Genomic DNA, 24,923 nt, shown 5'->3' on the forward strand with positions numbered 1-24,923 from the left:
CATGTGGGATCTTCCCGGACCAGGTCTCAAACCCGTGTCCCCTGCATTGGTAGGCGGATTCTTAACCACTGCGTCACCAGGGAAGTCCCTTCTTCTCAGTTTTTAATTCCATTTCAAAAACTGTTCTCCAAGTGCATAAAAAACCCACCAGCCGCTTGTTTACAACACAGATTTCCAGGCTGCCCAAGCTGCCTGGATTAAACCCTCCAGGAGAGGCCCAGCCAGCAGCGGTGCTACGCACTCCCCGGGGACTCTCATGCACCCCACAGCGAGGGGAGCACACAGACACGACCGTGAGGATGGTGAGGCCTATTCATACGTTAGTGGATGCGTGGACTCTCCCTAAAACACTGGACTTAGAACAGGAAACGTCTAAGGGGGAGAGAGCCCAGTGCAGCCCCACTCGCTGGAGGAAAACCAGGCTGGGGGGCTGTTTCATCACGTGGAAATTTAGTGGAATTGCTGCATTTCCACTGAAAGCCTGGTGTCCTAACCCGGCCAGCGCACACACCACTGTCCCCCAAAGCCTCTGCAGCACAGAGGGAGCAGAGGAAAGTCACTCACCCTCTGTCATCCCCCAGCCCCGCTGTCCCCGGCCCTCTGAGCGTTCTGCTCCCCAGCTCCGCCTCCCGGCTTCTCCGCGGGCCCCCCACGTGGTCCACGCCCTGCACCAGGCCCTCCTCACGAGTTACCGCAGCCGCCTGTTTCCCTGCCCGCCTCTCCCCTAGATTCCCTGAAGGCAACAACCTGGTAAAAACAAGGTGACCGGGCTTCCCTGGTGGCGCAGTGGTTGAGAATCTGCCTGCCAGTGCAGGGGACACGGGTTCGAGCCCTGGTTCTGGGAGGATCCCACATGCCACGGAGCAACTGGGCCCGTGAGCCACAACTACTGAGCCTGCGCGTCTGGAGCCTGTGCTCCGCAACTAGAGAGGCCGCGATAGTCAGAGGCCCGCGCACCGCGATGAAGAGTGGCCCCCGCTCGCCACAACTAGAGAAAGCCCTCGCGCAGAAACGAAGACCCAACACAGCCAAAAATAAATAAATTAATTAATATTAAAAAAAAAAAAAAACAAGGTGACCAAATATTTGCTAAATTAATAAAAACTGCAGAAACAAATCCCTGCTCCCCAAAGCCTCAGAGCCTTAGAAATCCAACAGCTTTTCAGCTCAGGAGGCTGAGGCCCAGGAGAAGACGCCCAGAGGCGCCTGGAGGATCCAGCCTCGAGACAGGCTGCATGTCCGGGGCCAGGACACAGGTTTTCTTGATTAAACAGCCAACCGTTTCTCAGAGTTCTGCCAATCAGGCCAGGACGGGAGCGGAGGCACTAAGGCTCCCACATCGCCTGTGTTACAGCCGCTGCCATTTACCTTCCCAGCCCGTAAATTAGCCTCCGCGGAGCGTGTTCACACAACCAACCCGAGACATCAGGGTCGAGATCCCAATTTCACAGAGGAGACCCCCGAGGCCCACGGAGGGCAGGCACTTGTGCCACGTCGCCAGGCGGCACATGGTGGCTTCGGCTTGAACTCTGAGCCCAGGACTTCCCCACACATCTGCACCGTGACCCCCACCCAAGCGTCGAGGTTCAAGGCATGGCTTCCGTGGGGTGAGAGACGTGGAACGTGGCCCCTGAGACGCCTCTCTCCAACAGCTAACTAGACTAACTAGACCCTGGGTTTTTCCCCGTCGAGTCCTCCCTGTGGGCCCGGGACGCAGACTGAAGGCACAGGCAGGGCTCATCAGCACTTGGTGAAACAGGAAGAGCTCGATTCAAGACACAGGAAAGCCAAGGTGTCCACTGAAGGGTCACCTTTCCTGTCCATAATTTTCTTTACACAGTTGTTTCAACAAAGCTTTTCATGTACAGGGGAATTAGTATAAGTTGGCATTTTCAAAGATAAAAATGGGAGAGCAAATTCCCCAGCGGTCTAGTGGTTAGGGCTGCCGCGGCCCAGGTTCAAGCCCTGGTCGGGGAAGTAAGATCCCGCAAGCCGCACAGCGCCGCCAGAGGGGGGGAAAGAAAGCAGGGGGGGGAGAGAGGGCCTTAATCTTCCGCTGAGAAGCTTTCACATAAATATTGTCACACACATCCACCTCGCTGCCAAACCCACATCACACTTTCTCCAGAACAGCAATCTCCCCACGTTTCCGACTCCAGCGAGTGAAGCTCTTTTCACAGCCCCTCCACTCCCGTGTGTGGGCGCTACTCCAGTCTGCCCACCGGGATCTGCGCCAGAAATAGCGGCCTGCGTGCTGGTGCTCCAGGGTTTATTCTCTTCTTTTCCTTTGAAAACAGACGCACACCTGCTTTAGAACGGTGAGACGACACACAAAAGCTGCAAACCAGCCAACAGATATGAGACTTGAGGAAAAAATAAGAGAGGATCTCTCCAGCCCTAAATGTCTATGAAATAGCAAAGCAGGAAGCCTAAAAATAGGGAGGCTGCTGAAAAGTCCATCTCCAAAGCATCACCTATGACAAAATACTCATGCTCGACTCAGTGGGCACAGAAGAGCCGATGATGACGTCACGAGGTCCCTGCCCTTCTGCAGAGGTTCCAGGGCCATGGCTGCAGCAACGCCGGCCAGGAGCCAGCCCCTCTCCCTTCCCGAGACCACCCTGGCCTCTGGCAGACGTGTAGGAGGTGAGACCACAAAAACAGCTATTTTGGGGCTTCCCTGGTGGCGCAGTGGTTGAGAGTCTGCCTGCCAATGCAGGGGACACGGGTTCGAGCCCTGGTCTGGGAAGATCCCACATGCCGCGGAGCAACTGGGCCCGTGAGCCACAATTACTGAGCCTGCGCGTCTGGAGCCTGTTCTCCGCAACAAGAGAGGCCATGATAGTGAGAGGCCCGTGCACCGCGATGAAGAGTGGCCCCCACTTGCCGCAACTGGAGAAAGCCCTCACACAGAAATGAAGACCCAACACAGCCATAAATAAATAAATAAATAAATAAAATTAAAACAAAAAACAAAAAAAACCCCAAAACCCTCAAGTAAGAAAAAAACAAAAAAAAAACCCAAAAAACCCCAGCTATTTTTAACAAAAGAACCACCTGCACCCCCAAATCCCGAACTCGTGCTGGGCTTGCGTGGTCTCCTTCGCTCTCTCTGCTCCCGGCCCCGCCCCCCCCGCGCTCCTGGGACTCACCGCCACGGCCTTCAGGGACTGCACGATGACCCAGTGGATCTCGTCGAACAGCTTGCCGGTCACCTCCCTGCCTCGGGTGCTCTCCAGGTACAGCCGCAGGTTGTTCACGGCCCACTTGCCCCCGTGGATGTGGTTGTAATCCTCCTGGCCACAGAAAAGGGGGTGGGGCCCCAGGCAATGCTCCCAGAGGCACCCCGCGCTTGCTCTCACCCTTGAGCGTTTCCTGGTGCCCCTCGGTGTGCGGGGGGCAGGCACCCGGGAACAAAGCAGATGGGCCCTGCCCCTTGGAGATCTGGGCCTCCTACACATGCAATTTTTAAAAAATACAGTTGTCCCTCGGTATCCACAGGGGATTGGTTCCAGGACACCCCTTGGATTCCAAAATCCTTGGATGCCTAAGTCCCTTATATAAAATGACACCGTATTTGTCTGTAACCTACACACATCCTCCCCATCTCCTGTGTACTTTAAATCATCTCTAGATTACTTATAATACCTAATGTGATGTAAATGCTATGTAAATTGGTGTAAACACAACAAAAAGGCTACAAAAATAGTTGCCATTGAGCAGCAAATTCAAGTTTTCCTGTTTTGGAAATTTCTGGAATTTTTTTTTTTTTCCTGAATTTTCTTTGTTTGGTTGCTTCACGCAGCTTGCAGGATCTTAGTTCCCCAACCAGGGATGGAACCCACGCCCCCTGTGGCGGAAGCGCAGAGTCTTAACCACTGGACTGCCAGGGAAGTCCCTTTCCGAATATTTTCAACCCACGGCTGGTTGAACCCACAGATGTGGAGCCCTGGGATATGGAGGGCCGACTCTACTCAACTCTGTAGTGTTCTCATAATCAGTGCTTCATCCCCTACAGTGCATGCTGTGGATGGAGTGCCACCCAGACACCCCTTCAAGACCAAGGCGCTCCTTCTTGCAGCACAGACCCTTTCAGGGAGCTGCCCTTGGTTAAAAGGACCTGCTTAGTCCAACCCCTCCTCGGGCAGCCCACAGCCGGTGAGGGGTTGGTGCCCGGGTATTGGCCCCTGTCTCCGTCCGTCTGGGACAACTCTTCAGGGGCACCCAGCTGCAGAGCGCGCTGAGGTTGGCTGGGGCCCCTGCTGCAGCTGTGTCCCCACTTGACCCCCCTCTGCCCCATCCGGCTCCCCCCAACTCCTGGTGTGGCCCCTGACATCGTGCCCCAGTAAACCTCCTGCATGCTCATCTCTGCCTCTGTTTCCTGGAGAAGCCAACCTGGGACACACCGTGCCCCGGGGAACGATGGTTTAAGAGACCCACACATGAACCTCCCTCACAGCGTCCCAGCTGTCTGAGAGACTCGGCCTCAGAGAGGCCCCGTTACTTGCCCAAGCTTTCATCCTGGCTGTGACAGAGCTGGGATCTTAGCCCAGGTTTTCCGATGCCAGTTCAGTGCTCTTTCTATTTCTCTGACCCTGAACATTAATTCTCCACACACTGCCTCTTTGGAGGCAAAAAGCTAGAAAATACTGAAGTATATTAGAAAGTTATGAGATGGAGATTTCATTTTCTAAGTATAAAGTTCGTAACTGTGAACTAAAACAAAATCAGCCTAATAAGGAACAAACTCAAAGCAGACTCTGTTTACATATAAAAGCAAAGAATTATCCATATTTTTAAAAACATCTTTTCAAGGTCAGAGACAAATTCCTTTTACATGTCAGTTCTTACTAAAATGCCTTAAAAGATGAGGTGCCCAAGCTTGTTCACCTCAAACAGGCTCTCAAATATATTACTTGGTGTCTGTATTCCTAAAAAAAGGACTGTATCCCTAAAATAAATTATAGGAAAAACTAGGCTAACTGTCCAGCAATACCTTTTCTTTTCCTATATACAGATTCTCTTCACTATCAAGACAAAATTTGTTTACTTAAAAAAAAAAGTTCCAGAGGCATAAAGTATATACTTTATGCAAAACACTGTCTTACACATGCATAGATATAAAAAGTATAGATACAAAGTAATGATACAAAAAGCGCCTGCTTTTTGGCCGTAGGAAAGTTATTTTATCAGAATTATCTCAGAACATTTTTCTCCTATCAACGTGCAAACATTGCGCATTTCAGGACCCACCCCTTCTCTTTCAGCTCCTCCCCCTCCACCCTGGGAAACCCGTTGGCAGTCATGGTTAAGCCAGCCTCCTGGCAGGCCCCAAACCCCACCCCTGCACTCTCAAGGCAGCACTGAGGTCTCCTGACCTTTCCTTACACTCAGTCCTCTGCAGTCTGCCCCTCTGGCTGGACTTTGAGCTTCCCGAGGGCAGGGATGTGTCTCGTCATCCTGCCCCAGAGTGCGGGGTGGCGCTCTGCCCCCAGGGGCCCTCCGTGGGCAAGCAGATCCACTGGTCCGCAGCATTTCTGTGTTCAATACAACATCTATTCTCTACGCAATGTTAAATTAGAGCCATGTGAAGCTTTCATTCAAGGGCGAAAAGGAAGTTTCTCGGAGCAACCTCTTTCTTACGTTAAAAAGCGAAGCATTTAGAAATAGGAAGAATATGGAAAGCACCGCTGCTTCCGGTGCATGTAGAGATGCCAGGCTGAAGACAGCCTCAGCTCTTTCCTTATGTCTTTTTACAAGAATGGTTTCTTTTCCTTATTGATGGAAATAGTGACCTCGCATTTGATGTCCTGAGAAGGCTCATTAAATGGGACCCTCCCAATTTCAGCCTGGCCCCGCCAGGGTGAGGCGGCTTAGCAGGCCAACACATCATGCACTGTCCTCGGGACACCACCAAAGTGGACTCGAGGTCGGTCACTGTCATTTCCCACCCCCGCCCAGACTTCACGAAATGTGCTACTTGGCTATGAAGGGTGTGGTGTCAATGCTCAGCTTTCCCCAAATGGCTGATAAGTTCTGTGCTGTGTCACCTGAAAGACCATTTTCCCAAATTCTTGTGAACAAGGCCTTGGCCGAGTCACCCCTTCTCCTCTAACTGCGAACACTCTAACGACAACACTCTCTCAGTTTGCTCTCAGGAAAACCCGATGGGCAGGTGAACGGGGGTCAGCCCCCCCAGGGAAGCCAGTTGCCACGACCAGCAAGGTAAAAACCAGGGCTCCTGTTTGAGAGGGAGGCTGGGTGACTTGCCCAAGTCACCCAGAGGTTAAGTGATGGGCATGGGATTGGGCCCAAGCTGGTCTGACCAAACCCTTCAGTAGGTTACTCAGAAAAGCTTGTTTTCTATCAATATTTACCCTCTTTCTATTCAAATGATAAAAAGATTAGGGTATTCAGGCTTCCATTCAAGCAAGACCAAAATAGAAGAGTCTTTCCTATAGAAATGAGACCTTCAGGCCTTGTTCACCAGGACTGGATTGTAGTCCCAAAGCCTGCACAGAACCTACCACGTCCTGTGTCCCGGCCTCCGCTGGCCTCTACAGGGCCCTCTCACTCCACCCCCCCCTCGCTCAGGGGCTCCAGCTGCCCTGACCCCTTTCAGCTCCTGCGATGCTCCTTCCTGCCACGGGGCCTTGGCACGTACTGTGCCCTCTGCTAGAATGCTCTTTCTACTCCTCCACCCAGGGAACCCCCGCTCAGACTTCAGCTCTCTGCTCAAGGCCACTTGTGCATGGCGGCCTCCGACCACCTGGACTCCAGGCTCCTTCATTCCAAGCTCCTCCAGGCCTGCATCTCTACCTGCAGAACGCGCATCTCAGTTGCAGTGTGATTATTTGATGACTGTCTTCACCCCACAGGCTCTAGGCTCCATGAGAGTAGGGGTGAAGGAAGTTTTTGCCCATATCTGTAGCCCTCAGCATGGGACCAACCCAGACAGGTGCTCAGTATCTGGTCTTTAACTGAATGACCAAGCACAAGTCCTCTCATATAATCCTCCCACAAGCCCCACAAGGTAATAATACTATCTCCTTTTACAACTCGAGAGACCCAGGCTCCGAGAGTCAATTAACTTGCCCAAGGTCCCAGAACTACTTGAATGTGGGACTTTCTCCAAATGCCCCACCCCCAGTGGGACAAGCACACTGGATATTTGGGGCTCCCCCTCCCAATCAGTGCCAGAGCATCTTAAATACAACTCCTATATCCACCCATCCTCTCCTGCGAATAGAAAAAGGAAGAAACCCACAAAATCCTCATCAGTGCCAGGGCATCTTAAATTCAACTCCTATACCCACCCAACCCCTCCTGCAAATAGAAAAACAAAGAAACCCATAAAATCAGTCCATTTCCTTAAGCTCAAGGGAAAAGAAGCACTTACCCCGTGTTTCTGAATGGCAACGTTGGTGAGATGAACAAACATGTTGTCCAGCTCACTGGTACTCGGGGTGTATTTTACTGTGCAAAAGCGGCAAAATCCAAGTTTATACCTAAGTGGGAATTCAGATTAGTTCAATACTCTGAGGACAAGTGTAAACAAAATACAACACTTTTTTTTCTCTTAAAAGAGCTGCTTTTTGTTTTAAACTTTTTAAACAGCTGCTTTGTTATTTTTTATGGTTCTTTTTATACAACAGCTTTATTAAGATATAATTTATGTGCCATATAACTCATCCACATAAAGTGTACAACTCAACGGTTTTTGGTATATTCAGAGCTGTGCAACCATCACCACGATCAATTTTACATCTGCATCACCCCAGAAAGAAACCCTGCGACCGTCAGCAGTCCCTTCCCAACCCTGGTGTTGGGCAAACACTGATCTACTTTCTGTTTCTACAGTTTTGCCTCTTCTGGGTACATCACATAAACGGAACTGTACAACATGTGGCCTTCTGTGTCTGGCTTCTTTCTCTGAGTATCTTTGTAAGGGTAAAAGAGTTGCTTTTTGTTTTCAAGATTCACATTCGTGCCAAAGTTACTGCCTTACTCAACATGGATCACATACCAGGCACTACTCATACGGGCAGTTCGACCAACCCTTGAAAGGTCTCTGAGGAGTAGGAAGTATCGCGTCAAAGCACGGTTTTGTTTGGTTTTTTTTGGCCACAGAGCGCATTATGTGGGAATCTTAGGTCCCCAGCCAGGAATCGAACCCGGGCCCCCCGCAGTGGAAGCCAAGTCCTAACCACTGGACCACCAGGGAATTCCCAAAGCACTGTCTAAAGAATGGAAACAAAACTCCGGCTCTTACATGTAGCAGCGCAGTGGGCGGTATGTAGACACCAGAACATACAAGCGCAGGTCAAACTTCCTGCCACCGATTAGTAACGGGTTGTTTATGTACAGAGAGATCACGTAGGCTTCCTTGGTAGACTGAGTCATGAACCTGGGTGTGTCAAAGTCGAGGTTAGATGCAAAGACCAGAGGTCTCATAGAGAACAGACTTGTGGCTGCCAAGGGGGAGGGGGTCAGGGAGGGAGGGATTGGGAGTTTGGGGTTAGCAGCTGCAAACTATTATATATAGGATGGATAAACAACAAGGTACTACTGTACAACACAGGGAGATATATTCAAATATCCTGCGATAAACCATAACGGAAAAGAATATGAAAAAGAATCTATATATGTATAACTGAATCACTTTGTTGTACAGCAGAAATGAAAACAGCATGGTAAATCAACTGTGCTTCAATAAAATAAATTAAAAAAAAAAAAAAAGACCAGAGGTGTTTAGTCGGCTGGTGACAAGCTTGCTGCCTCTCATTAAGTGAGAGGCCGGTTCACGGGGAGAAAACAAGGGTGGGGGTGGGTGGGTATCCACAGAGGAACCCCCGGGTGCTGGCATCATGCAGTCAGACTTAAATGCAGGACACAAGGAGGCATCCCTGCCACTCCTGGGAATTCAGGGGAGCCATCGGCCCACCCGGAAAGGATGGCACCACTGGTGGCCTCCAGGCGCTTGCCGGCAGTTAAGGACCTCGAAGAGGCAAAGAGTGAGCCTTAGACTAAATCTCCTGGTGTCCTCCGTTCTGAGGGGCCCCCAACCCAGAGAGGAGACCTGACCTGACCGCCACCTAGGTCTTCTCTTACACTGACCGCACACACTGCCTGGCGCTCGGGTCCATCCCCACCTCGACCCCGTGAGGCTGGTGCTATTTGTGTCCCCAGTTTACCTGGATGAAGAACCTAAGAGTCTGTACAACAAAACTTACTCAGGTGGTGAGTGCCAGACAGGGGTTCAAGACCAGGCACCCAGGTGTGAAGCATGTGCTTCGCCACCTCAGAAGCACCAGGACTGGACGGGTCTCCCCCCAGCTTTCAGGACAGAGAGCGGCCGGCGAGGCTCCCTGCTCCTGTGACCTTACGCCAGTTTACCCACCATCCCCAGGTGAGATTCTACGACTGGTGACGCTACAGTGGCCACAGAGCCTTGCCCTGCTGCCACGTGTATACCTGCACAAATGCTGCGCACCTGGAAAGGCAAGCGAGGGCCCCCCCGGCCGCGGCCAAGAGACTGAGGACGACGTGAGATGGCTGGGAAGCACAGGCAACGGGCTCCCCCACTTACGAAGATGTTTTGCTGTCTCGGGACCACTTTTTGATTTGCGAGAGCTTGTTGATCAGAAAGATGCCCTTTCCCTGGGCTTTGCCACAAGGTTTCATGATCCAGGTGCTGGAGGGGCTTTTCCTGAACTCCTCCACGAACAGGTTGTAGTCGGCGGGCAGCATGTAGGTGATGGGGACGAAGTCTGAGGGTAACAGAGAGGGGACAACGGTGAGCCAGCCCTCCGGGGGCCACGGACAGAAAGATGCTGCCACTGCCTCTTCAGTGCCTGTTTCACTACCTCACGCCCCCGCCCAGCATCTAACAGGGCAAGGGCTTCTGCAGTTCAATCCCGGTACAACACAGGCACACCTCGTTTTACTGCGCTTCACAGATAATGCGTTTTTTACAAACTGAAGGTTTGTGGCAACCCTGCGTGGAGCAAGTCTATCGGCACCATTTTTCCAACAGCCTTTGTTCACTTTGTGTTTCTGTGTCACATTTTGGTAATTCTCACAGTATTTCAAACTTTTTCATTATTATTATATTTGCTATGGTGATCTGAAATCAGTGATCTCTGATGTTACTACTGCAAAAAAATTACAACTCACTGAAGGCTTGGATGATGGTTAACATTTCTAAGCAATAAAGTATTTTTAAATTAAGGTATGTAGGGACTTCCCTGGTGGCGCAGTGGTTAAGAATCCATCTGCCAATGCAGGGGACACGGGTTCGATCCCTGGTCCGAGAAGATCCCACATGCTACAGAGCAACCAAGCCCGTGCGCCACAACTACTGAGCCTGCGCTCTAGAGCCCGCAAGCCGCAACTACTGAGCCCACGTGCCACAACTACTGAAGCCCGTGCGCCTAGAGCCTGTGCTCCACAACGAGAAGCCACCACAATGAGAGGCCTGAGAACCGCAACAAAGAGTAGCCCCTGCTCCCCGCAACCAGAGAAAGCCCATGTGCAGCAACAAAGACCCCACGCAGCCAAAAACATAATTAATTAATTAATTAAGGTATGTACATTGACTTTTTTTAAGACATAATGCTATTGTACACTTGATAGACTACAGTTTAGCATAAGGATAACTTTTATATGCAGTGGGAAACCAAAAAAATTCATATGGCTTGCTTTTATTGCGGTATTCACTTTATTTTAAAACTTCATTCTTTTTATTTGTTTATTTATTTTTGGCCACACCATGCAGCTTGCAGGATCTTAGTTCCCTGACCAGGGATCGAACCCAGGCAGTGGAAGCGTGGAGTCCTAACCACTGGACCACCAGGGAAGTCCCATTGCAGTAATTTGCTTTATTTTGGTGGTCTGGAACTGAACCCACCATACCTCTGAGGTCTGCCTGTAATGAGTTTTCTCTTTTAGCTGTGTGCTAAGTACTTTACAAATCTGTACCATTTAATCCCCACAGCAAACTGTGAGATAGGTATTGTTATCATTCCCATTTATCAGATTAGGAAACGAGGCCCAGAGAGGTCACTTACGTACTTTTCCCCAGCTGTGCAAAAGGGATTCTGAAATTACCCGACAGCCCAGCTTTTCTCACCAGGCGGGGCAGGGATGCACTGTGCTCCCCAGGCATTGCGGGACACAGTAACGATCCCTGCTGGCAGTCTGTAACTCAGGGAGTGTCCCCCACGCCCACCACCTCCTGTGCACATTCCCAAGGCACTCACACAAACTCAGATTCCAAGTGGAGCCCCCTCCCCCAATTCTGGAGACGCCTGGAATGAAAGAGGTGCCCACAAACACGTTCATCCCTCAAAGCCAACAGGCACCATCTTGCGGTCTTGTGCCACTGGAAAATACTCCACTATCTATTTAAAACGTGAGGCCGGTGGAAAGGACACAAACCCAGGTAGAGGTATTTTCCACTTTCGTCCTTCTCTGCCAAAGGACTCCCTTCCTTCTCCAGCTCTTTCCTGTATCTCTTGATGTTTTTCACCATCAGATCCTTCCGCGTCAGTTCATAGTGGTTCGGGAAATGGTTGACTATTTGATCATCTGAGAGCCGGTAGCCAGTTTCGACACTAAAAACATTGCGGATGGTTTGCACACTCATCCTGAAAGAGAAGCACAGCTTAAGGGATGTGCAGGACGGAAGCTCAGAATGTGTCCACGTGGAGGCGGGTGTCGTTAAAGCCCGGGGACTCCTGACCAGGAAGCAGGTTCCCTCAGAGCTTACCCGTCCCCAAGCCGGCACCGAGCCAGGAGGTGCCTAGCCCACAGCGGCAGGCTGTGTGTCCGCTGACTGTACCTCAACTATCTGAGGCAGGGGCTGTTTTGACTCTCTGCCCTGATTGGTTGTACCCTCTGGCACAGAGTAGATGCTCAATAAATGTTTATCAGTTAATGATAACATTGATTTTGATACCAAACTAATGAAAGTCACACTCTGAAGTCAGGAAACTCATTGACTCAATATCTGCACCCAAAGTCAGGAAGGACAGGGACCCCCTAAAACCAAAACCCCGGGACTTCCCTGGTGGTCCAGTGGTTAAGAGTCCATGCTTCAACTGCAAGGGGTGCAGGTTCCATCCCTGGTCAGGAACTAAGATCCCGCATGTCACGTGGCAAACCCAAAAAATTAAAAACAAACAACAAAAAAACAGGGGCTATTTAAGGACCCTGAGTTGGCATGTGATATTCTTGGAGAGACCCCTGACAGGCCAGCTAAACTGCGGAGCCCCCAGTGAAATGAGAGTTGAAAGAGAAATGGATTCCTTCTCATCCTCTAAGAAAGCCAGTCTCCCTGCCACATCTGTCTGACTTCCCTAACCCCCTCAGAGAAGCAGGAAGGACGGAAGGGCTGGCACCCACAAGGGAGTCCTGGAGTCACAAGACAAGGTCCTCTCTGTACTCCCTGCCCCCAACCCGACCCCTCCCCATAGCACCAACCAGAGGGCTTCTTTTGATTCCATAATCATCAGAACAAAAGGATTAAAAAAAAAAAAACACTTTTTATTATGGGAAAGCTCAAACACACGACGAAGTATAGACAAAAGTGTAACAGAACCCCGTAATCCAGCTTCAACAGTCACCACGAGGCCAGTCTTGCTTTGCCTGTACCTCACAGCACTGGCTTATTTTGAGGCACTTCCCAGATAACATATCATTTCATCCAAAATATTCCTGTTAGAATCTCTAACAGTTAAAGACTCCTTTTTATATTATATGATATCCTATTTTATATTCCTGTTAGAATCTCTAACAGTTAAAGACTCCTTTTTATATTATATGATATCCTATTTTATACTGTTATCACAACTAAAAAAAAAAAAGGAGCACAGCCAATTCCATTTTGTTTTTTTTTTGCCTGCACCACGCAGCTTGCAGGATCTTAGTTCCCAAACCAGGGATCGAACCTGTGCCCCCTGCAGTGGAAGTGCAGAGTCTTAACCGCTGGACCGCCAGGGAAGTCCCAGGAGCAGTAATTCCTAAATATCATCAAATATTACTCAGTGTTCAAATCTCCCCAGTTGTCTGATAAATATTTTTTTACAACTTTTGCAAATAAGGGCCAGGCCTTCTGATTAGTTGTTCTCTCTCTCACACATCTCTTTAAATCTATACATTCTCCCCCACCCCTCCTTAATTTTTTTCTATGCAATTTATTTGTTGAAGACACCAGGTAGGGGTTCTCACAGCTTCCTTATTTATCATGCTCCCCAGGGCCCTGTACTTCCTGTAAGTTGGGAGTCAGACCTAGAGGTCTGATGAGCTGCAGGTCGATGGGGGCAGAGCTGCGTCCCCGGGTGGCATCCAGCCGGAGAGCCTCTCCCTTCGGGATGTCAGTGACTAGTCAGCTGCACCGCCCAATAGAAACAGAATGTGACCCACAGCTGAGTCACATAGTGAATTTTCTAGTAGTCACATTAAAACAAAAGTTAAAGAGGGACTTCCCTGGTGGCACAGTGGTTGGGAATCCGCCTGCCAATGCAGGGGACACGGGTTCGAGCCCTGGTCCAGGAAGATCCCACATGCCGCGGAGCAACTAAGCCCGTGCGCCACAACTACTGAGCCCGCACGCCACAACTACTGAAGCCCACGCGCCTAGAGCCCGTGCTCTGCAACGAGAAGCCACCGCAATGAGAAGCCCGCGCACCTCAACAAAGAGTAGCCCCCGCTCGCCACAACTAGAGAAAGCCCACGCGCAGCAACGAAGACCCAACGCAGCCAAAAAAAAAAAAAAAAAGTTAAAGGAAAGAGGTGAAAGTAATTTTAATGTATCTTATTTAACCTAATATATCCAAAATATTATCATTTCAACATATTACCAACATAAAAATTTGTGATGAGGAATTTTACATTTGTTTCTTCGTGCTAAAACGGGAGCGTACGTCACACTCCGGCACATACACCTCTGTCTGGACCAGCCACACTTAAGTGTCCTATTGTCCTGTGGTCAGCGGCCTCCGTCCTGCACAGGCGTAGATCCTTCTGTCGTGAGGGGTTGCAAAACGGTGAAATTCTCCTTTTTCATTCCTCCTTCATTTATTGGCAGGAATATTTCTACAAGGAGAAACTTCCCTGCGTCAACAATTTAGATAACCCATGAATGGTTCCTACAGGGAAGACTGAGTAAGTGTGTGATTCTTTCCCTTTACCAGTTTTCAAAACAGTGAGCTGGTTCCCTACCACCCGCAGACGTGTGAGGAGCCGTGTCCTGGGAACCTGTCCCTGCAAAACAATTGCCCAACGTTAGCTACTTGAGACAACCACCATTTTATGATATCTCGAGGTTTTGTGGGTCAAGAACTTGGGCAGGGCTCAGCTGAGCGCTCTGCCCCACGCAGCACTGAGGTCGCTGGGTGGGATTCAGCCGGCTGGTCTGGGGGCCCCGAGAAGGCTTCTTCCACATCCGGCACCCTGGCAGGCACGGCTGGAAGGTGAGCGCAGCTACAACTTCTCCAGCACGACGGTCCCGGGACGGTCAGGCTTCTCATGTGGCAGCTCGGGGCTCCCGCAGGGGGTTCCCACACAGGAGGAGGAAGCTGCTGGTTTCCTAAGGCCTGGGTCACACTGACCGCATCCCACTGGCCAAAGCAGTCACAGAGCCCACCCAAGGTCAGGAGGAGGGGAACGAAGACCCCATCTGCAGAGGGAAGTGGTGTCAAAAACGCTGTGGCCATTTTAACGTGCCACAAATTATGTGGGGTTTTGTTCCGTTTCAGTTCTTTTGGGGGGCATTTTTATGAACTCATAGATTCAAACATGATTCATGAGTTTCAGTCTGCTGTAATTATTCTTACGGAAGCTCTAGTTGTCCCTATTTTGGGCAGAAGGAACTCTGCAAGTTGTCTCCTGAGTTTTATTAACGTGAATCCAGCAGGCCTCGACGACGTCCTTGCTTTCCCATAAGACAAGCTATTCCGAGCTCACCTTGTACATTTCTTCCTGAGGCCCAGCATCAGGCATTTCTCCAAGGAGCAAAGGACCTTTTGTTGTAAATAAATGTTCACCTACTATGTAGCCTGATTGTAAAAAGGGTCCCAATTGTCCACCCCTCAACTCCCATCAGGAGGTAAAATATATTTCCCCTTGAATTGGGGCTGACCTAATGCCTTTCTTTGGCCAAAAAGAAGGGCAGAAGTGATGGTGTGCCATTTCTGAGACTAGCCCCGAAAGGCCTTGAGAGCTACCACCTCCCTCTTGGGCCCCCGACACCACCACAAGCCCAGGCTAGCCGGTTGGAGGGATGTGAGAGATTTGTGGAGAGAAGCCCCTGTCGTCCTAGCCAAGGGCAGCCTAGACCAGCCAAGCCCCAGATGACCCGCCAGGTGACAGCAGATGTGTGAGTGAGCCCAGGCAGGAACAGTGAAGTTCTGCCACACCGAAAGAACCGCTCAGCCAAACCCACAAACTCATGTGCAGCAAAAAATGGTTGTTGTTTCAAGCCCCTAAGTTTGTGGTGTTTGTTACTCACCATCAGTTTGTCAATGGATAACCCATACACCCCCTCCAGGAGAGCCAGTGTTCACCTGTTTCACTCTCCTTCTACTTCCTGCCCACATGCAAGCTGCTTTTGCATAGTTGTTATCAGAATACAAATACAATTTCGTAACATGTTTTTCTTCACACTTACTGTTATTCAGTTTCCCAAACTGCTTTATAATCATCACAATTATTTCAATGGCTGTACCGTAATCCACTTGGTTAATCTATTCACCTTTCCCCAACCAGTTAATGTTTAGTTGTTTCCAATATTCTTCCCTAACCAATTTTTAAGATCCAACAGGACACTTAGTGCTTAAAGCATGAGCTCTCAAGATATCTCAAATATCCAAACTTATCATGCTGTTTAGCTCTTTTCTTCTCTCTGTCATTCTCTTGTTGGTTAAGAAGAGCTCCAAAACGCTTCTCGGCATGAAGAAGCAAGCACTCAAATCCCCCATCCCTGGCATGTGACCAGCTGCCCAGAGAAGCCGAAAGAACGCGCTGAGTTCTGCTGGGCCCACAGCACTGGGCAGTGGGACACAAAACAGCAAGTACAAAATACTGTCCTGTTCAGCCTTCTTTTCAGAGCTCCCATGAAACAGGGCTCTGGATAAAGGATTTCCCTTTACCTTTGAGAAGAAAGAACGTAAACTTGACACTAAACCATACGCAGGCACTGAACTACTCCATAAACGCCCTCCCTCTCTGCAGTCCACGCTCCTGAAGGGAAATTAGGTGGCAGTTTGTTTGTTTGTTTGTTTGTTGGCCATGCTGCCTGGCTTGTGGGATCTTAGTTTCCCAACCAGGGATCGAACCCAGGCCCTCGGCAGTGAACGCGCAGAGTCCTAACCACTGGACCGCCAGGGAGTTCCCAGGCTGCAGTTTAAAGGGCAGGTGACTTCACTGCTGTCAGGAGCAAAGCTAGGGTCATCTCTCCATCCACCGCTGGAGCTGGAGGCTGGGTGCTGCCTACTCCGTGCCCAGGCCCGGCCAGGCTCCCGGGATGCTGGGATAAGCCAGGCCAGGTCCTCTTTCTCCAGGGGTTCACGGTGACACTGGAAGAGGGGACAGCCCGGGAAATCACAAATCACGGCACTCAGCATTTGCTGCCACGGCACCTGAAGAGAGCAGCCCGGGAGGGCGCGAGAGGCGGAGGTGGCTTCCAGGGCAGGTGCGCTGGTGCACAAAGGACAGTGACGGCACGCGCTGATGGGGCGCCCGCCACGCGCCAGGCCCTGCCCCGAGTTCTGTGCTTCACTGCTTCCTTGAAACCTCAAACAACGGTGTTTGCAGAGAGAGGCCAAGTCCTCTGCTAACAGCCACACAGACGGCAGTGGAGGAGCCAGGGCTGAAGCCACGCGTGGCTCTGGCTCCAGGGTCTGGACATGTAACTCCTGGATGCACTGCGTCTCCAAATGGGGGGCTGAGGCGGCTTAGAAAGCAAAGCACGTACAAAGATGGAAAAGAAAGATAGTTTCAGCAGTGGGTCAACAGGGCAAAACGTGCAGCCTGCTGCACTGGCGGGGAGTAGGGGAGTCGGGGGGAGGAGAAGTGGCTGAGAGAAGCCGAGTAACGTCTCTCAAGGTGGCGGCAGGGAGAGTGAGTCTGGGGTGGGGGGATGTACAGGGTGACAAAGCCTCTGCCGACCCCGACGTGTGCCCCCACTGGCCCCCTGCCCCCTCAAAGGTTCACTGCAGCGCTCTGGACCCAGGAGCTGCACAGGGTCGGCGAAGTGTCTGGCTGAGTAACCCAGCAGGGATGTGGAGGCCGCCCCGAGGGAGGGAGCAGACCAGGCCTGGACCAAGGAGGACACAGGACCTCACCCTGAGGAAGTGAGAGGCGGGGAGAGGAGTCTAGGAAGACTCCAGGCTCCTGGCTGGGTGGGTACCACCCGGGACTCAGTGCCCACACCCTGCTTTTCTAGCCTAACTCGCCTTTCCGTGGTTTCTCAGTCAGTCCAGCCAGCACCCTCCTGGCCTAACGAGAGGGAGGTGAAAGGAAGCACCGAGCCCTCCCCACAGTCCTTTCCCCATCCTCCTCCCCACCCCACCCCAGAGGATGCTGACCTCCCCGAGGTGCCAGGCAACGGGGCACCACTGTGACCAGCACGAACTGGAGGCGGGTGGGGCTCTGTTTCTCACCCAAGTTCCCACTGCCGTGTAACCACACTCAGCCGTGCTGAGACATCCCGGGACTTCCTGATAACCAGGAGCGTGGGACACTCCGCCACGTATACTAACCCAGGGCCTTCTCCCCGCGCACACGAAGGGCCCGGGACGAGAAAAGTGTAAGGGGGAGGCGGCACGATGGCGTGGAGGCGCCTGCACAGGACAGTCCATGCGCCGGTACGGGATTAACCACGCTGACAAACGGGCTCTGCAAGATAACCAAACCCTGGTTTATACTTACCAGTAAAAATTCCAGTCCTCATTCTCTGTCACTTGGACCCATCCTCTCTTTTCAAAGTTATTTATCAGCACCGACTTCTCGATATCAGTGACCCATTTCACTTTTCCTGCCATAATCCTGGAAGAGATCACCTTATCGGAGCCATGAAACTTAACAACTCACGTCCCTTCGCCCAAAGGAGTCCTCTACACAAGGTGAGCAGATGTCCCCCACCCCCAGCTCAGTCCCCCCCCACGGTGGCTCTCAGCCAGCGCAGGTCACCCCCCGGGGGACATCTGGCAACGCCTGGAGGCACTTTGCTTGTCAGGACTGGGGTGAGGGATGCTTGTGGCATCTGGTGAGCAGAGGCCAGGGACACTGCTCAACACCCTCCGACGCAGAGGATGCCCCGCCCCGGCCCCCGCCAACAGAGCATCCAGCGCCGAAGGCCAGTTGTGCAGAGACTGAGAATCCTGGTTAAGCGGGAAATAAAGGCGACACACGCTGGATGGCAGCTGCGACTGGAGCCACGAGGAGAGGCACAAGGACAGGCACCACTGTGAGAGCGGAGGCAGCTGGGCAGGCTGCCCTGAGCGGGGACCCTGGAGCTGACTTCTGACGGGCGGGTGGGAGGACTCGCCCCAGTCTGGGCACCCCCCGTCCCCTCAAGTCCTGCCTATCTCCCTGCTGCTTCCCGATTCGCTACACCAATTCACTCTCTTTAACTGTGGGTGATTTTTTTTTTTTTTTTAATATTTATCTATTTGGTTATTTATTTTGGCTGCGCCGGGTCTCAGCTGCGGCACGTGGGATCTTTTTAGTTGCGGCATGTATGCGGGATCTAGTTCCCCGACCAGGGATCGAACCCGGGCCCCCTGCATTGCCAGCACGGAGTCTTAGCCACTGGACCACCAGGGAAGTCCCTAACTGTGGGTGATATTAAGTGTTTGACCACATCAGTCCCGGTGAACAAGCAACGTGGCTCTCACTGTACTTAAAATACGCAGCCCCCTGGCCCTCACCTGCTTTTCCAGGTACATCTTGTGCCACCTTCTCCCTCACCCGCTGTTCCTGCCACATTGGACTTCTCTGCCCACCTCCTCTTCTACCTCAGGGCCTTGGCACATGCTCTGCCTGCAGCACTCCGCCCTGCTCTGCCTGGCCAAGCTACCGCCCACTCGTCTGCCAGCATAAGTGAATGTCATTTCCTCCACAAAGCCTCTCTGACTCTCCAGACCAGCTACACGGCCCCTTGGCACCCTGCAGTTCTGTCCTTGCTAGAGGGCAGGAGCTGGCTTTCTTTGTCACTGCTTTGTGCCCAGGGCCTGGCACCGTGCCTGGCATGCAGCAAATGATCACTTCAGAGAGAATGAGTGACTGTGGTCACAGGCCTGTCAGTACCACCATGTGACTTTGAGAAAGTTTCTGGACTTGTTTCCTCCTTTGAATTCTGGTTTTCAAACTGCTGGGGCAGTCCAGGATTCCAGGCTCCCACCCCAGCTCTGACCAGAGAGGGCTGCATTTGTTACTTCTGTGTACCTCTTCACAGAAGGTGAAGGGTTTTCAGGAAGAAGGGCTTCCATGAAAAACTGGGTTTGAAAGCCAGGGGACCTGATGAGCCTCGAGGGCCTTTTATGAAAGGAGGCACCTCCCCCATGGACTTGTAATAGCTTCACATTTGGGGCAACTTAACAGGGCAGAAAAGGCATGGGACGAAGAGACGGGGATCCAGGTATGTGTTGCCTGGGAGAGGAAAAGCGAAGACACTCTCATGATAGAATCCACCAGGACTCTCGGGGTGCTTCCATCCAGCGTCAGCCCACTCCCTCCTCGCGCTGCCCACGAGGCGGGTAGTGTCATCGAGGGGGGACTGTGGTCAAGCATAGGTCCCGGAGCTTGGGTTTGAGGCCCAGCTCCACCACTCACTAGCTGTGTGACTTTGGGCAAGTTACTTAACCTTTCTGAACTTGTTTCCCCCTCTGTAAAATGGGGATAACAACAGTATCTACCCATGTCATAGGTTGGAGTGAGAAGTAAATGAGTGAACACATGTAAAGCACCGAGAACAGTGCCTGGTACGTAAGGAAGCGCTCAGGAAACATCTCATACTACTGTCATCATCCCCGGTTTTCAGATGAGGAAGCTGAGGCTCAAAGGTTAAGAGCCTGTGTAAGAACAGACCAAAGGGACTGATGGTGGCTTGAGCCAAACCTAGGGTGACCCTACTCTAAACCTCTTTCCACACAGCCCATCCCTTCCCTCTGTGAACTTGGCCTTCATCAGGATGATGACAACGCCCACAGGGTCACAGTGAGGAATAAATGGAACCGCTCTCTGCAAACTCTAAGTGCCACATGACAGCCACATAAGGCTGCTAACTGATCGGTCATGACCCACGTGCAGGTCAGCAGCGACCACACGGAAATGATGGCAGAAGCACCACAGAAGCCGCGTCCCCGTGTGCCGGTAACTCACGTCTGTACCGGAGCAAACCCCGCACGCCTCACACCCGCTTGCACTGTCCAGGCCGACTGCTGAGGGGAATTTACTTTTTCACCACGGGTGATTTGCACATACTGCATGTTACAAATTGAAGCTTTGTGGCAACCCTGCATCGAGCAAGTCTGTCGGCACCATTTTTCCAACAGTATTTGTTCACTTCATGTCTCTGTGTCACAATATTCTTGTAATATTTCACATTTTTTCATTATTATGTATGTGCTACGGTGATCTGTGATCTAGTGATCTTTGGTGTTACTACTATAACTCACTGAAGGTGTAGGTGATGGTTACCATTTTTTAGCAATAAAGTATTTTTTAGTTAAGGCATGTACCTCTTTTAGACAAGTTGCTAACTCCCAATACAGTCTGCAGTACAGTGTAAAGACAACTTTTAAATCCAGCGGGAAACTAAAAAACTCATGTGACTTGCCTTCTTGCGATAATTCGCTTCACTGCGGTGGTCTGGACTGGAATCTGCAGTTATGTCTGAGGTTGGCCTGTATTTGATTTCAGTCTGAACAGCCCTGCATCCCTGACCAATCCTGCTCGTACTCTGCCCCCTAGAGTCCAACTGCAGACACAGGATTTCGGTGAGAATCACCCCCAAGCCAGGTAGCGCCTACACCACAACCCACACCCTGCACTTCAAACGCCAGTCTCACTGGGTGACCTCACTCCCGCCACACCTCCCACCTGGAGATGACGGAGAAGTAAGAGCAACAACGCAGAATAATGATAAAGGCCGTACTTTATACGTGTGCTGCGCTTCAGTCATAAAATAGTCTGAAAATGCTTCCAAGGGTACAATCCTAAACCCAATAAGGCCGATGGGGCAAATATTCTCATCTTCACTTTACTGAGCAGGAAATGGAGCCTCCGAGAAGGGTGGGTTTCCTCTTGGCCCCCTGCCCCCACGACCTGCTGTGTGGACGAGGGGTCACCAAGGAAAACATCTCAGCCCAGACCTACCATAGGTACTTATGGAGCCAACGGGAACGTCCAATTTCTCTTCAGTTTCACCAAATTTTGACTCGGATTCTTACCTAAAATAAAATACACAAATGATTGGCACAAAAACAGACATATGGATCAATGGAATAGAATAGAGAGCCCAGGGACTTCCCTGGTGGCGCAGTGGTTAAGAATCTGCCTGCCAGTGCAGGGGATGTGGGTTCGAGCCCTGATCCGGGAAGAGCCCACATGCCGCGGAGCAACTAAGCCCGTGCGCCACAACTACCGAGCCTGTGCTCTAGAGCCCGCGAGCCACAACTACTGAAGCCCGTGTGCCTAGAGCCCGTGCTCCGCAACAAGAGAAGCCACCGCAGTGAGAAGCCTGCGCACCACAATGAAGAGTAGCCCCTGCTCGCCGCAATTAGAGAAAAGCCCACGTGCAGCAACGAAGACCCAACGCAGCCAAAAATTAAAAAATAAATGTATTTAAAAAAAAAAAAAAAGATTAGAGAGCCCAGAAATAAACCCACATACCTATGGTCAATTAATCTTTGGCAAAGGAGGCAAGGATATACAATGCAGAAGACAGTTTCTTCAGCAAGTGGTGTTGAGAAAGCTAGACAGCCTCATGTAAATCACTGAAGTTAGAACACACCCTCACACCATACACAAAAATAAACTCAAAATGGCTTAAAGACTTAAATATAAGACATGACACCAAAAAACTCATAGAAGAGAACATAGGCAAAACATTCTCTGACATAAATTGTACCAGTTTTCTTAGGTCAGTCTCCCAAGGCAATAGAAATAAAAGCAAGAATAAACAAATGGGACCTAATCAAACATAAGCTTTTGCACAGCAGAGGAAACCATAAACAAAATGAAAAGACAACCTATGGACTGGGAGAAAATGTTTGCAAATGATGCAACTGACAAATGCTTAATTTCCAAAATATACAAAGAGCTCATACAAGTCAATAACAACAACAAAAAAACAACCCAATCAAAAAATGGGCAGAAGACCTAAATAGACATTTCCCCAAAGAAGACATACAGATGGCCAACAGGCACAAGAAAAGATGCTCATCATTGCTAATTACTAGAGAAATGCAAATCAAAACTACAATGAGGTACCACCTCGCACCAGTCAGAATGGCCTTCATCAAAAAGTCTACAGATAACAAATGCTGGAGAGGGTGTGGAGAAAAGGGAACCCTCCTACACTGTTGGTGGGAATGTAAATTGGTGCAGCCACTATGGAAAACAGTATGGTGGTTCCTCAAAAAACTAAAAACAGAGTTGCCATATGATCCTGCAATCCCACTCCTGGGCATATATCTGGAGAAAACTAATATAATTTGAGAAGATACATGCACACCAATGTTCATAGCAGCACTATTTACAATAGCCAAGACATGGAAACAACTTAAATATCTATCAACAGATAAATGGATAAGGAAGATGTGGTATGTATATACAATGGAGTATTACTCAGCCATAAAAAAGAATGAAATAATGCCATTTGCAGCAACATGGATGGACCTAGAGATTATTATACTAAGCGAAGTAAGTCGGAAAGAGAAAGACAGATATCAGATTTTAGATGGAATCTAAAATATGACACAAATGAACATATCTATGAAACAGAAACAGACTCACAGACACAGAGAACAGACTTGTGGTTGCCAAGGGAGAGGGGGTGGTGTAGGGAAGGATTGGGAGTTTGGGATTAGCATATGCAAACTACTATATATAGAATGGATAAACAACAAGGTCCTTCTGTATAGCACAGGGAACTAAATATATTCAATATCCTGTGATAAACCATACTGTAAATAAATATGAAAATGAATATATGCATGTATAACTGAAACACTTTGCTGCACAGCAGAATTTAACACAACATCGTAAATCAACTATACTTCAATAAAATTTTTTAAAAATTAGGGGAACTTCCCTGGTGGTCCAGTGGTTAAGAATCCACCTTCCAAGGCAGGGTATGCAGGTTCGATCCCTGGTCGGGGAACTAAGATCCCACATGCCGCGGGGCAACTAAGCCCGCGCACTGCAACTACTAAGCCCGCGTGCTGCAACTACTGAGCCCGCGCGCCTCAACTAGAGAGCCCGTGTGCCACAAACTACAGAGCCCATGTGCCACAAAGAAGAGCCCGCACGCTACAACTAAGACCCAGTGCAGCCAAAAATAAATTAAAAAGAAAAAAAAAATTAGGGACTTCCCTGGCAGTCCAGTGGTTAACACTCCATGCTTCCAATGCAGGGCGCACGGGTTTGACCCCTGGTTGGGGAACTAAGATCCCACATGCCATGCAGCACAGCCAAAAAATTAAAAATTAGAAAAAACATTAATATACAGACGAAACGTACACAGCACAAGATCAAGAGGTGTCCTAACAGTTTATGAATATAGCCAAATGATAACTAACCAGAATATTCGGTGGATGACGTCTTCTGTTTAAGTGCCCAACGGAGGATGCCTTGGGTTCCTCTCTTGTCGTGATAAGTACTTCTGAATTAATTACTTATTGGCTCCCGCTGACCTTCCCAAGCTGCCAGGCCACCCCTTCACTTCACGCAGCCCTTGCTCTGGCTGAACGCACCCCCCTCTGCTGCTCTGTGCTCACGAGCTCACCCGCGAACCTGTGCCCGCGCTGTCCCTCCATCCGAATGCCTCTCTCCACCGCTCTTTATCCAGCTCCACCAACCACGCGGGGCACAGTTCAAAGGCCACTTCCCCCAGGGGGCCACTCTCATCGCCTTCACTGGAATTAGTGCTTCCCTCCTCAGGACCCCCTGCAGACCCTTCCTGCCATCCTTGCCGGCACTCAGAACTTCCCACCTTGCATTTCAGTTCTTTATGTACGTTCCTTCCATAAACGTGTGAGGCGAGGGACTCTCGTAGTCACCCGTTTCCCTCTCAGCCCACTGATTCTAGATTTAAAGGGGAGCATCTGCAGCGAACCCCACAGTTCATTTGCCCGACCCCATTATCTCCAGCCCTTCAGCACATGAGACGCAAACAATGACTCCTTGTTGTGTGAGTGACTGAATGGACAAGTCCTCAAGGCTGGGTCCTTGGAACCTGACTCATCGCTTCCCTGGAGATGTTATGGGTTGAACTGTGCCCCTGAAAAGATACATTGAAGTCCTAACCCGGGTACCTGTAAACATGACCTTATTTGGTCAAAGTAGGGTCTTTGCAGTTAAGATGAGGTCATTCGGGTCAGCCTTAATCCAATGACAGGTACTCTTATGAGATGGAAAGTTGGACACAGACACACAGGCAGGGAACGCCTTGTGAAGACACAAGGACGGACAGACAGAGGGAAGGCAGCCATGTGCAGACGGAGGCAGAGATCGGAGGTAATGCTGCAACGAGCCAAGAAATGCCTGGGGCTCCCAGAAACTAGAAGCCGCAAGGAACCCTCCCCTAGAATCTTCAGAGAGAGCACGGATCTGCCAACACCTTGATTTCAGGCTTGTGGCCTCACTGCGCCACCCAGTTTGGGGCACTTTGATACCGCAGACCTAGGAAACTAATA

At 50.5% G+C, this 24,923-nt stretch overlaps 1 protein-coding gene across 4 annotated transcripts in view; it reads right to left on the reverse strand.

Annotated features, from left to right (window-relative positions):
* The window catches only part of TTLL1 (TTL family tubulin polyglutamylase complex subunit L1), a 37,297-nt gene that overhangs the window by 7,711 nt on the left and 4,663 nt on the right, over positions 1 to 24,923 (reverse strand). For 2 of the 4 annotated variants that reach the window (XM_059937113.1, XM_059937112.1), the window contains 7 exons: positions 21,382 to 21,455; positions 17,932 to 18,048; positions 11,440 to 11,648; positions 9,590 to 9,770; positions 8,273 to 8,407; positions 7,400 to 7,508; positions 3,153 to 3,296 (listed from right to left, as the gene is read on the reverse strand). In XM_059937113.1, the coding sequence (XP_059793096.1) occupies positions 3,153 to 3,296; positions 7,400 to 7,508; positions 8,273 to 8,407; positions 9,590 to 9,770; positions 11,440 to 11,648; positions 17,932 to 18,044 (891 nt within the window). In that variant the 5' untranslated portion in view covers positions 18,045 to 18,048; positions 21,382 to 21,455. The remainder of the gene's footprint in view (positions 1 to 3,152; positions 3,297 to 7,399; positions 7,509 to 8,272; positions 8,408 to 9,589; positions 9,771 to 11,439; positions 11,649 to 17,931; positions 18,049 to 21,381; positions 21,456 to 24,923) is intronic. The other 2 variants (XM_059937114.1, XM_059937115.1) reach the window with 2 other exon arrangements.

Source organism: Balaenoptera ricei, chromosome 10 (genome assembly GCF_028023285.1).
Source record: "Balaenoptera ricei isolate mBalRic1 chromosome 10, mBalRic1.hap2, whole genome shotgun sequence".
Classification (NCBI taxonomy): Eukaryota; Metazoa; Chordata; class Mammalia; order Artiodactyla; family Balaenopteridae; genus Balaenoptera; species Balaenoptera ricei.